Below are 12,557 nucleotides of genomic sequence, written 5' to 3' on the forward strand. Positions count from 1 at the left end.
GCACCTGTGCAACTAGGTGCAAGATTCAGCAGGGCTTTGGCAAGGTCCAAAGGACTTAAGGGTTCTCCTGCACTCTGCAGTCCTGGAGACCTTGCAGTATCTTCTGCCAGACGAGTTGTTGGGGCTGCTCCAAGGTTTCCTCCCATGGATGGCATCTGACCTCATTGGCAGGATGGGATGTGATTCTAGTAACTGGCCTCTTGAATATGTAACTGGACATCCTCAAAGGGATGGAGATGCTAAAACCAGGCTTTGGGTTGGATTGGTGTCCACAATCATGTCGCTTCTTCTGTGATGATTTGACCATCATATGTCTTTTCCTCTTACCCTATAAATTGGGAATGTGGATCAGAGTGATAAATGAAGCCTGCCTTCCCAGGACAATTATGTCAGATGCCTTGTACTTCTACCCTCCCTCTCTCCCTGTGGGGATTAATCTGACCTGTGTCCTGGGACGTCATCAAAGAGATTTGGGTCAAGAACAGAAAGCTCTAAGTCAAAACTCAGGACTACGGCAGGTCATTTCTTCTCCCCCATGTTGTTAGACACTTATGAGTATGAATTTATTCTCTTTTTGTCCTTGTCACTCAAAACAACAAAATCCCTGGTGCTCCCTGTCAGGACCCACGTTCCCCAGTCTTTTTCTAAATCCCAAATCATAGTATTCTTCTGTACTATATGACTATTGATTTGATTAACCTATTGACCAGTTGGTGTTCATAGCTCCATTAGAGCTTAAATCAGTAGTGAAATTATCATCCACCCCACTCCTAGTGACTTTATTTGACAACTGTGAACATTAAATCTCAGTACAGAGAATGTATGTAGGAAAAACTCAACTTAAAAGTGGAAAATGTTCTGTAAGTGGGAAGTACACATTGGATTTATGAAACCCAGGAAAAAAATGTAAACTCTCTCATTATGAAGTTTTGTATAGACTTCACCCACATTGATGATATCTTGGTTATAGTGGGTTAAAATATACTATTAAAATTAGTTTCACTTGTTTGCTTTCATTTTTTAAAATGTGGGTACTAAGAAAAAAATTAAATTCTATAATATAGAGTGCTTAATCTTACTATAGGACAGTGCCGATGAAGCCATCAGTGAAAATAAATTCCAGCGAAAGTGGTTAGGGAAAATTTTTCCCTAGGAAAGAAGTCTAAAATGGCCCACACTGCAAGATGCAGCAAAAACTGTCATACACATACACACACACACACACACACACAAACTGACAGAATGAAACAAACCTCTTCCTAGAGTCCCACCACTTTTCACATGGCAAGAGGTTGCACTCCTACTTAGTCCTAAGTGGACTAATCTCAAGAAAGAAGGCAGAAGTCAAGGTAATTTACCAGTTAGGAAGATCGAAAACCAGAGACTAAAGCTCAAGATATGTGGTGAATTTTCTGTCGTGGCTTCTGTTATTAATTCAATATGTTAGGAAGACTTTTCCAAGGAGGGTTGTTTTAAAACTCACTTTTTCTTTACTATGTAAAAATAGACAGGCTATGTAAAGAATAATTACTCTAACCAATCAATGAAAAGGAGATGATAGAACACGAATACCCTTATTATAAGTCACTACTGGATTAGAGAGTCAGGGAACAGCTGACATTGGGTTAATTTGGCCTTAATTAGGCTGATTCTGATTTCATGACCGTCATATTGATTGTATTATGCTAGAAGCTAGGAAACTTCCCAGCCCCCCTATTATTTAACCACCAAGGCCCACCAACCAGACCAGTCCTTGCTGACACATCTCCTGCCTCCATCTCTTCTGACAACACCTGGAGGATTTTCCCCAAATCCCACTCTGTCCCTGTGCTCTTCTACCTGCCCCAGGGCCAGAGAATCATTTTCTCCAAGGCTCAGGCTCTGCGTGTCTCCAGCTCTGGGGATGGCACTTCTCCCTCGAATGAAGACAAGGATCAGAGCGCAGACCCTGTGAGCTGCAGCAATTGGACAAAGACTGGGGTTTGCTGACAGAAAAGAACCTTTAGTGGGCACGGTTACCAGGGTCCAAGAAGCCCCAGTGATTCATCCAGGGAATGTGATGCAGGACAGAGCAGGAATGTCTGCATGTGGTTCGGCTTGGGAATGCCTGTAGGGTGACATAGGTGACATTAGTAATGCATTCGCCAATGTTGTTCACTCATTTATTCATCGTATGTCATGGAGTGCATTCTACATACATCCAGGCAACAGTCTCACACTCTGGGGCTCACAGGCAGTGTCAGAAGAATTTCTAAATTTTATTTCTAATATATAGGTACAGCACTAGCAATACACTAGGTGTTCCAAGCATTTTTCAAATATTAACTCCTTTAATACTACCCATAAACCTACAAAGTAGGTATGCTGATCATTATTGCCAACTGAGTGATGAAGAAACTGATGCACCAATCAAGTAAATAACTCAGTCAATACATATATCTAGTAAGGGATTGAGCTGGAATTTGGACATGAGGAGTTAGCTCCATACTCTGTGCTCTTAACCACGACATCTACTCTCTAAAGACTTCACATCATGAAAAAATTTGATAAGTTATTTATTTTCTTGGTTCATTGAGTAGCCACACTATTTTATCTGTGTCTGAAAAATAGAATACCTGTGTAGAAACTACTGCACATACACACTCAAATTACATCTCCCAATGTACCCAGTCCCTGAAAATTAATACAGAGAACATTTCAGAATGTTTCTTGACCAGGTTGGGAGGACTCTGAGGAAATCCCAGTGTTACTGTAAGAAGCTGAGGACAGGCTGGGACTGGATCTCAGGGGAAATGTGTCCTCAGGAGTCACCATTGAATGACAACATTTATGGGAGTGTCTCAGCAGTGATTGAATTCAGGATCTGGTGGTGTTTTAACCTGGTGCTTATTTCTGGCTGTGGGTTTATGGTGATGCAGCACAGGGAGAGGGGATTATTCACTGTGTTCTTAGGGAAACCAGACCCATGAAAGAGAGGGAATGACGGTTTCCTTAAACAATGGACTCGTGGTGGGAAAAATTCGTCCTGGAAGAGACAGTTGTGTTCCTAGTATAACCAGAAGGAGTTGGCTCTGCATCAGCCAAAGCAGACAGCCATTCCCCATGCACTCATTTGATCTCAATGGAAGGAAGGAGGAGGAAATCATGTAATGCTCTTCTGGATGTAAGATCTGTGATGGTAGCGACTGTGCTAGGAGGTTCTGAAAGGCCTCTCTGAGGCATTTCAGAATTTTGCTGTGACCAGAATGAGAAGTGTAAGCACCCCTGTGTATGTCTGGGAAGAGTTAGTGTGTCAAGGAGAAGGCTCCCTGGTGCAGAGACTAACAGGAAGAAACGAGTTTGACTAGGGAAGGTCAGAAATGTGGCCAGTGTGGCTGGAGGGAGCCTGAGAAGACAGAGTGATGGGAGAGAGGTGGGTGATCAGGCTGGATCCTGGGACATGGTAGATTTACTTTCTCTTCCTCTGTGACAACATTACTCCAAAACCTATCACCTATACAGTACAAATATATAACATCTCATAATTTCTGTGAGCCAAGCATCTGGCATGGCTTAGCTGGGTGCCTCTGCCTCAAAGTCTCTGTGAAGCAGGTTTGTGGTCTCAACAGGGCTCAAATGGGGGAGGATTCCCACCTAAGATCACTCACATGGGTTTTGTCAGGATCCATTAGGACTGAAAGTCTGAGCTCCTGTCTGTCTGTTGTCTGGACACTCCCTCAGTTCTCTCCTATGGAGCCTCTACATAGTGCAACTGAAAACATCAGCACTTGCATTCCCAGTTCTGGTGATTTGATAGAGAGAGAGAGAGAGAGAGAGAGAGATGGAAACAGAAGGAGGGAGCTAAGTAGGGAACCCAAGTAAGCCAGTAAACAGGAAGTGACAGACGTTTTGTAATTAAAACTTGGAAGTGACATCCCATCACCTTGGCTGTGTTCTGTTGTTCAGAAGTCAGATACTGACCACTTAGTGGTGACACAAGGATGTGCACTTCAGGGGACAGGGAGCATTGGGGTCCTTGTGGAGGCTGCCCACCACATAGGCCAAAGTGAGGCACTTGGGACAGATTCTGAGTAAAACGGGACCGTGGAAGAGTTAATGCCAGTGAATCACAATGTCTGAATTTCCTCTAATTTCAACTTCTTCAGGATGCAGACCTGAAAATGAGGCCCAGAGGGGAAGTCACTTTCCGAAGATCACACATCTGGAACCCAGAGAAGTTCTGACTGGTATTCTATGTGATGTCCTACTCCTTCTTGTACTTCCTCCATCTCTAAGTGTGTACATTAGACACAGGTGACATCAGCCCACAGGTGTTGTCCGTATTATCACATGTACCCTGACAAGATCCCTAGGAATCTGTTTTTAGCCCAATCCTCATTGTGCAGCTTGGAAGACTGGGGCGATCTTGAGAGGCACCGCAGTTTTTCCAGGACACAGTACTGGTAGGAAAAAAGAGGTCTGACTTCAGCTCTGTCTCCTCAAAGCTGGGCCCCTGGATCCACTCCCAAGGAGCTGTGGGGAGGGTGGTGATGGGTATTTGTGTACAGTGATGGAGATGACACGAACAAGGAGGGAGAGCAGCCAACAGCCTAGAGGGGGCTTTGGGTGGGTCTGATTGAATGAAGGGGCGAAGTATTGGAATCTTGAACAAGTGACCTCACTTCCTTGGTGACAGCACCCAACAGAACTTAGAACTCTGGTTACCAGGCACCCACACTGTAATCACAGCCTCCTGTCCAGTTCATTTGAGTGGAGACACTCGACACAGCAGGATGTTCTCATGTTGTCCCGTGACTTTCCGAGGCTCTGGTCCCCAGAAAGCCCAGAATGAGAGCATGTTAAGTCGTTTTAGACATTGGCTCAGCCCTCACCTTGAATGTCTGTGGCCTTTTGGCAGGAGGAACCATGAGGTAACAGTTTGGGCCAGGGCAGGACACTCTAGGTCAGGCCAGAACTGTGATCTCAAAAGGACAGGCCCACACCCCTTGACACTCATTGTGTGTGTGTGTGTGGGAGGTGGAGTTAGGGAAGCTGGGGATGAGGAGGACCCAGCCTGAGCAGGAGCAGGGAGCTAGATGGTGGGAGTCGGGCAGTGTGTCATGTTCATACTCAAGATCTTGGTTGCAGGAGATGAAGGTGAGTGCTGGAGACCAACCTCCTCTATCTGCATGTGAATCCCGGGCCCTCAAAGTGTCCTCGCATTCCTTCCCTGGTGGAGTCTATGCAGATTTCCCTCAGTGCCTGATCTGTGGGGGTGTTTCCCCCTGTGGCAAAGTCCAGGAAGGCCCCTGATCCCTCCTGGCCTGACTGCTGGGCACTGTCACTGCAGAGCTACACCCAAGAGATGGTCGAGGAGCTGGTGGATGGTTTCCAGTTCAGCCTCTCCCTGGAGAGAACACAAGTGCACCAGTCCATCAATGACCAGGGCTGCTCTGAGGTGAGTGTGGGTGCAGAGGTGTCTTCACACGCAGGACTCTGAGATGACCAAGGCAGTACTAGAATGCAGACTCAAATCTGAGAACCCCCTGGACTCCCCGCCACCAGAATTTTCTCACTAAACTACCCCACAGTCACACTCTCAAAGGAATCTGGACCTCCACTCCTCCCCACCAACTACACAGGAGGGTAAAAAGTCACCTCAGTCCTCCTGGTGGTTCACTGTGATATCACTTACTGTATGTCCCTCCTCCTCTCCCCCAGTGTGAAGATGAGTTCACTGTGAATTTAAATGAGGTCTGCAGGATGTGTGCCCTCCAGGCAGGCATGATGGAGAAGCTGACAGAGTACATGGCACCAGCTTTCCTGAGTAGGAACATGTCCAGCTTCACCACCTTCATGGTCAACTACTCGGCCTTAGACACATCCCACCGGGTCCTGGACCAGCTGTTTACTAGCTGAGTAGACACTCCCTCTTCAGCACAGTGGTGACTCTGCCCAATGCCAGCTGTTTACCTGGGGCAAATCCCCACATCTTGCTGAGCCTCAGTTTGCTCTTCTGAAAAGTGGGGGGGGGGTAAATTTCATGGTGATCTTGTAGGAACTAATGAGATCAGCAATGGCAAGTGCTTACCTGGTGCCTGGATCTGCAGAAAGTGCTGTGGATGTGCTGTGGTTGTCCATGGTGTTTATTTTTCTCTTCGCCGTGAAAAGTAGTCTGCCTCACTGATCTCTAGGATGTGGCCTTTCTGAGTGTGGAAAAACACATGGAAACACCCTGTCAAGGAGTTGAGATTCCATGCAGCTGGTCCTGATCCTTTTCCTTGGGGTAGCCAATTAAGGATCTCTGGGGCAGCAGAGAGACCCTAGGCCCACTCAAGTGTCTGGGATGGTCTGGCTGGACTTCATCCATTCAAGTGTGTAGATTAAGCACCTACTACATGCAGGACTTTTGGAGATACTTAGTAAAGTCAGTGAATGAAGGAGACACAATCGCTGTGCCTCAATTGTCGTCTGAGTGTCAGACAGTGACATTAGACCTCTTTCGCAGGTCCTGTCTTCCATGGTACATCCCAAGTGATGCCCTGATAGCCTCCTTTATAGCTGGAGGCATCTTCCCTTATTCCAGCCAGGAGGGCAGAGCACAGGCCCATCTAAAAAAGTGAGTGGTCTTTGGGTCTAGAAGAAGGGCTTCCTGTCTCTACAGAACAAGTTGTGGAGGGAGAGACGGGGGCTGTGGCTGGGGCGGGCCTGTGAGAACCTTGCGTCTCACACATCTTTTGATTCCCAAGAGAAGACTGAGGTCTGGTGGCTTCCACTCCAGGAAGACAGGAGTCAAAGAGCTATAGATGGGTGCCAGGACCCCTGGGAAGCAGATGGGTGGCTAGGCTGAGTTGTCTCCAAGAGACCCATTCCCATCACAGACCCATCTTAATCTGTCTCTTCTCCATATCCACCTCTTCTGATCACCACCTCCAGGCCCAAGACAGGAAGTCTGTGAGCAACCCGTTCAAAAACCAGCCTTTGCTCAATCCAGTTGCGCAAGTACATGGAGGGTTGGGCTGGGCTGTGTCCCGGCCCTTCAGGAGAAGAGTGTCAGCAGGAAGAGAGTCACGACAGACTCTGTATTCAACGTGCTGTATGAGCAGGGGCTCATCGCCAGTATGGGAAGGGGCAGGCATCAGGGCCCAGTCCCAAGCCAAGGTGCCTGGCATGAGAAGTGTGGAGGGAAAGGCCAGGCCTCTGACTCTGTTGCCAAATTGCATCCCCCAGTGCCATCTCTTCTCTGGTGGGAACCTGCTTGGACCCAGGGCAGGATTTCTGGGAACCCCTGCACTTTCCCTGCTTCAGGATGAAGCTGACATCTCTGCATCTCAGCTTGCCTGGCTCGGAGCTGAGGGGCCACGCCTACTTTCGCCAGGTCCAGCTGGAGCATCCAAGGCCCATTGAGGCAGATCTGGAAGGTGAGCAGACTGCAGTCTGGGAAGATGATTTGCAGGATCTTCAAAGTCTAGTTTCCCTTAAAGGCTGTGGGGTCTTTCTTGACTTTGACAGGGACAGTGAAGTCAGCTACTTGAGTGACACTGTTTCTTTCTCCTGCTGGAGTACCATCTCCAGAGCTCCCTCCAGCTCCAGAGCCAGAGCAAGGGCCAGCTCCACGGCTAGATCCAGCTCCAGCTCTAGTTTCACCACCTGTGCTAGAGCTGGAGCCAGTGTCACCACCATCAGTCCCTCCAGGGCCAGAGCCACCACCAACATCAGCTCCAGCCCCAGTGCCAGCTCCTGAGCTGGAGCCAGCTGGACCATGGGCTCCAGGGAGAATCCTCACTCCACCTGGAGAGATAACAGCAGAGCCAGATCCAGCCCCAGAGCCCGCCTGCCCCTGGGATGTGACCAGCAAGAACCTGCTGAGGGAGGAGAAGCCTGACTTCTTGGAGTTCCCTCCCCAGCTGGTGGAAGAGCAGTTGACACAGAAGGATGTGGTGAGCAGCGAGGCTCTCAGGGCAGGTGGGGTCGGCCTTCGCTGTGCCATGAGCTGCCCCACACCTGACATTTTCTGATCCAGAATTCCATGATCTCGGTCCAGCTTCCCTGCTTACCCTCATGTGACCTAAGCAGACTTCTTAATTCCCAAGCTTTTGCTGTCCTCATGTGGACAGTAGAGATGGACACTGAGAGCAGCTGCCATGCAGACTGGCTGTGCAGATGGACGAGGTGGAGCAGAGAGGACTTTGGGCAGAGTCTGCGCTTTGGTGGGGGAGCGGAGCACACTGAAGTGCTGTCTCGTCCTGGGTAGTTCACTCATTTGCCCAGGAGGCCTCAACAGCCTCAGCACTAATTAGGCACCTCGTGTGTACATGACTACAAGGCAGACAAACAAAGCCCGTGGTTGTTGCTGCCTTGGGGAAATGTGCCACTGAAAGAGGAGACAGACCCTAGGATGGTCAGAATGGGTGGGAGGTGCCCCTAGAGACGGTCAAGCAGGAGCCGAGTTCTGGTGCTTGGAGGAAGTGAGACTGGGCAGCGAGCAAATGCCACTTCCCTGCGCCACAGTATCATGTCCTGGGTCATCCTGTGCTGGGTGACCTCAGGGGACACAGGCAACACCCAGGGACTCACACAAGACTCAGGCCGCATTATCACATTCTTGAGCTCAGGCTCTCACCTCTGACACGGCCTGGGACTGGGGGATGCGGATGCTGAGCTGGGCTGTGGCAGGGCTGGGTGACACTCCCTTTCCTTCCCAGGAGCTCTTCAAGAAAGTGATGCCCCACGACTTCCTGGACTCCATCTGGTCCCAGTGTGACAACAGGAGTAATGAGCACCTGGCACCCACCATCCGTGCCAACATGGCCCACTTTAACAGAATGGTCGAATGTGTCGTCACCACCTGCATTGGGGACCCTAGCATGATGGTCCAGGACAGGGCCAGGGTGGTGGAGCTCTGAATCCAGGTGGCCAAGGTAAGATGTGGGAGGCCCTGAGAGCCCCTCTCTGGAGTCGGGGGAACTGCCGCTCCTCCTTTCTCAGCTCTCATGTTTGAAGTCTGTGGTCTGAGCCTTTGCACAATCCTTAGGCCCCTCCTGCCAGTGCCTCGATGACCTGACTCCTGGTCCCAGTGGTGGGAAGCTCACCCCTTCCTGGGCTCCTTCCTTGGCTTGAGCTAAAATCCTCCTCCTGGAAGTATTCCTCATCAGGTTCCAGCTGTGCCATTCCCGGGTTCCCTGAGCCGCTGTTTCATCCAGGACAAGAGACGTCAATGAGGCGACAGAAGCCAGAGGAAACAGGGCTCAAGCTCCCCCTCACAGATCATTCTCTTCCCTTCCCCAGGAATACCAAGGCCTGAGGAACCTTTTCTCACTCCATGTGATCCTCTGGGCTCTGCAGGGCCCCTCCATTCAGCATTTAAAAGAGACATGGAGATGGGTGTCCAGGTGGGTGGGCCTCTCTCCATGCTTGTACCACCTGGGTGGACCAGACCCCGCACAGGGCTGGCATTGCCCTTCAGTCAGTTGGGACCTCCTGGGAGACAGCAAACCCTGACGATAGGGTCTGACATGGTTGGAAGGCTTGGAGTCTTTCTGAAAACTTAAGCCAGTGGTTCTGCTTCAGGAATCAGTTTCCCTAAGTGACAGATCCTGACTTGAGCCAAATTGAAGATTTTCAAGTATTTTCAGCAACAGAACTCTCTGTCCACATGAAATTAAGACTGTTTAAAACACATCTGCTGAGAAGATAAGAAAATGGAGGCCCCAGGTGACAATAGGAGAGCCCCCTCCCCAGTCCCAGACAACTCAGGGCTCAGAGGACACAGTGAAAACGCTCATCCAGGCTGTCTGGATCTTCTGGGTTTTCAAACAAAATGGATTTACCCTCAAACCACTCCATAGTGTTTCTTTCTTTTTTTCCCTCCTCAGGAAGAACTGTACAAAACTTAAAAAGTTGATGAAAACAAGCCAGCAGGAGAGCAGGAAGCTGCTCAAGGAGGTGAGTGGAGGCTGGAGATCTGGAAGGAGGGGAGGTGAGGGGGGGAGAGAGCAGGCAGGATGTGCTTTGGTATGTTTTTCACTTAAGGTTCCCTGAGAAATAACGGTCTGTCTTGTCCAGCTTGACAGGAAACAGGGGGTGTGAGCTGCAGGGGCTGGTGGGGACTGTTTGGAGCAGGAGGCCTTGGTCACGGGATACAGTGGTGTCACCTGGACTGTTCCAGGAGGTGAGGAGCTGGCAGAATGAGCAGGTCTCTGGCTTCCATGCGGACCCATCAGCTGGCCCTCTTCCTCCAGGCTGGTGGGTGGATGGAGTGGGTGGGTGTTTCTTTCTTCCTACAGCAGCCCAGCCTATCCTCAGGAAGCCAGGCCCCTGCTGCTCCTTCAGTCTTCACTGCACCTCGCAAGGGAGGGCACACTGCCTGCCCCAGGGATGGGCACTGTGAGGTCACACAGGCCTTGTGGACACAGGGGCTGCCCAGTCTTGGGCCAAATGGTGGATCTGGGACAGAACTGTGTGCTCTCTGGGACTGTGCGATCTAGCCCTATAGTGGTCACTGCTGACAAACCAGTGAGTCTCACCTGGTTCCTTGTTGACAAAGATACGCCCCAGATGGCAATGAGAATTATCGGGGAACCTACAGATCCTTAATGGACCTTCCTGACAGGACATTAGAAGTTTCCAAGTAAAAAAGATGGCAAATGTCACCATTACACAGCGCCATGTTCACCCCCTATACTGTCACTCAGATGTGGTACAACAGGGTCCCCTTCCTGAGTGAATAAAGGAGGAGTTCTGTGCAGGGTTCATCCTGAGGGGATCCAAGGGAGCTGAGGCCTTTGGCATGGCCTCAGGTCCAGCCTGGTGTCAGAGAATCTCAGGGGGCTGGAAAACACAGAATCCACCTGGATAAGACCCCGAGACACCTTGTGCCTCCCGATCCATGGCTCAGGTTGACTGAGGGCATCAACACACCCCGAGAGTCCAGAGGACAGGACCTTGGTCAGAGGTGTGTCTGGAGGAGGAGTGAAAGCCGGGGGCCAGGCCCTTTGGCTGGGAGGTGGGGGTGGTCTCCTCTGTGGGCCCCTGAGCAAGTCACTGCCCCTCTGTGGGCCTCGGTCTCCTCATCTAGTAAATGGAGGGAGATGATCTGTGGTGCAGGCCTCACAGGGGTGATGAGGTACAAGGGGGAGAGGAACGTGCAGGAGCTTTGTGCTCCTCCTCCTTGAGGGGGGAGGGGAGAGTACTGGTGACAGTCAGATGACACTGAGTCCTCAGGGGACCCTGGGAGGCATGGGAGTCCTCCTCACCCTTTCCTGATGAGGAGAGAGGCTTAGGGGCCTGTGCAGGCCTGAGGGCACAGAGGAGGGAGTGTTGGAGATGGGAGTGATCTAGAATCAGAGCACTCTGGAATGGGAGCAGCCATAGACACCAGATGTCCGGGGTCCAGGATCAGTGGCCTGGGAGACATGGGGAAGGGAGCATGGCCTCCCTGAGCCTGTCCTTGACCCTGCAGGAGGTGACCTCTGTGTGGGCCACCTTAGAGATGGATCCCCAGGGAACCCAGGAGAGGCAGAAGCAGCATGTGAGGGGGCCTGATGGGGAGGGTGTCAGAGGAGGGTGTCTCTCTCCTCACGGCTTGAGGCCTCCCTAAGAGAGGGGTCCATCCTCCTCCAGCCCAGCTCCTGGAGCCCCAGAGCCTGAAATACCTGCCCTGGAAGTGACCAGGAGGAGGCCTGGGAGGGCTGGGCCCAGGGTGAATTAGAGAGCAGAGGGGCAGTGAGCACATACCCTGGGATTTGCCAAAAGCCGCCCCTAGGAGGTGACAGGGGAAGTTGGGTGGTCCTGGAGGGTGCAACTGAGGGGAGGCCGCTGAGGGTCCTAGGCTGCTCTCTGTGGGAGTCTGTGGTGGGCAGGAGGCTGGGGTGAAGGGATTTGGGGGAGGGTCCATGGGGGCACCTGAGAGGTGGGACTCATCTCACCACTCCCACCCTGATTTCACAGGGTGTCGTCCCCGTCCTGGGCACGTTCCTCTATCACTTGAAGCTTCTGGACATAGGGATGGAGGATGATCTGGAAGTGAGTGAGCCTGGAGGTGGGGCCAGGGAGCAGGATCCTGAGGTTTGGGAGGCGAGAGCCCTGCACTGGGCCCTGAGCTCTCAGTACCTGGCAAACCTTCTCTCATGAGAGCCCCATGGCAACCCCTGGGAGCTGGAGAGTCAGGCCCAGCTTAGCAATGCATGAATAGACGTCCCACGTAAGCCCTCCACCAGGCTCCCTGGGCTGGTGAAGCTCAGAGCTACCTGCCTGCAGAGCTGCAGGAGGCTGTGTCTGAGCTGCACTCAGCCTCCCCCTCAGGCCCTGCCCCTGGGGGAGTGCCATCAGCCCCTGCAAGTGAGGAAGCACTTCTGTGGTCCAGCTGTCCCTTCCTCCCTGAGGCCTCAGTCTCCCCATCTGTCATCAGAGAGGGTGTGCTACATAAGGTCTCTGGCCTCAGCTCCCCTGTCCCTCCCGCTCTGGAGCCCAAAGCCTGGCCCAGTGTCAAGTTCTCTTTGTGGAAGGTCTGCCCTCTGCTGGGCCCTGACGTTCCTGCAGCCTGAGAAGGGGTGGGATGGGAGTTAGTTATGGGCTTA

General features: G+C 51.4%; 1 protein-coding gene and 2 long non-coding RNA genes across 4 annotated transcripts; all 3 read left to right on the plus strand.

Moving 5' to 3' along the window:
- Window positions 1–5,081: 5,081 nt before the first annotated feature.
- On the plus strand, window positions 5,082–7,237 carry LOC131403080 (uncharacterized). Of its 2 annotated transcripts, none has more exons than XR_009219205.1 (3): window positions 5,082–5,437; window positions 6,488–6,598; window positions 7,210–7,237. It is a non-coding gene; the product is annotated as an uncharacterized LOC131403080 (long non-coding RNA). The 2 variants fall into 2 exon arrangements; XR_009219204.1 differs by lacking the exon at window positions 7,210–7,237 and adding an exon at window positions 6,916–6,927 and having other exon boundaries at window positions 5,083–5,437.
- Window positions 7,238–7,245: 8 nt separating this feature from the next.
- Window positions 7,246–8,099, plus strand: LOC131403049 (ral guanine nucleotide dissociation stimulator-like). The gene is made up of 3 exons (XM_058537441.1): window positions 7,246–7,400; window positions 7,543–7,919; window positions 8,073–8,099. The coding sequence occupies exons 1-3, from the start codon at window positions 7,289–7,291 to the stop codon at window positions 8,097–8,099; spliced, it is 516 nt and encodes a 171-aa protein (XP_058393424.1). The 5' UTR covers window positions 7,246–7,288.
- Window positions 8,100–8,807: 708 nt separating this feature from the next.
- Window positions 8,808–11,502, plus strand: LOC131403079 (uncharacterized). Its single transcript, XR_009219203.1, has 4 exons — window positions 8,808–8,900; window positions 9,268–9,371; window positions 9,855–9,924; window positions 11,441–11,502. It is a non-coding gene; the product is annotated as an uncharacterized LOC131403079 (long non-coding RNA).
- The last annotated feature ends 1,055 nt before the right edge of the window (window positions 11,503–12,557 follow it).

The sequence above is a fragment of the Diceros bicornis genome, unplaced genomic scaffold, assembly GCF_020826845.1.
Source record: "Diceros bicornis minor isolate mBicDic1 unplaced genomic scaffold, mDicBic1.mat.cur scaffold_54_ctg1, whole genome shotgun sequence".
Classification (NCBI taxonomy): domain Eukaryota; kingdom Metazoa; phylum Chordata; class Mammalia; order Perissodactyla; family Rhinocerotidae; genus Diceros; species Diceros bicornis.

What these genes read in the sequence shown, in the direction of transcription:
- LOC131403049 (XM_058537441.1), top strand. Translation starts at nt 7,289, where the DNA reads ATGAAGCTGACATCTCTGCATCTCAGCTTGCCTGGCTCGGAGCTGAGG. An exon ending in CATTGAGGCAGATCTGGAAG is followed by an intron (nt 7,401 to 7,542) that starts GTGAGCAGACTG and finishes CTCCTGCTGGAG; the next exon opens with TACCATCTCCAGAGCTCCCT. An exon ending in AGTTGACACAGAAGGATGTG is followed by an intron (nt 7,920 to 8,072) that starts GTGAGCAGCGAG and finishes TTAATTCCCAAG; the next exon opens with CTTTTGCTGTCCTCATGTGG.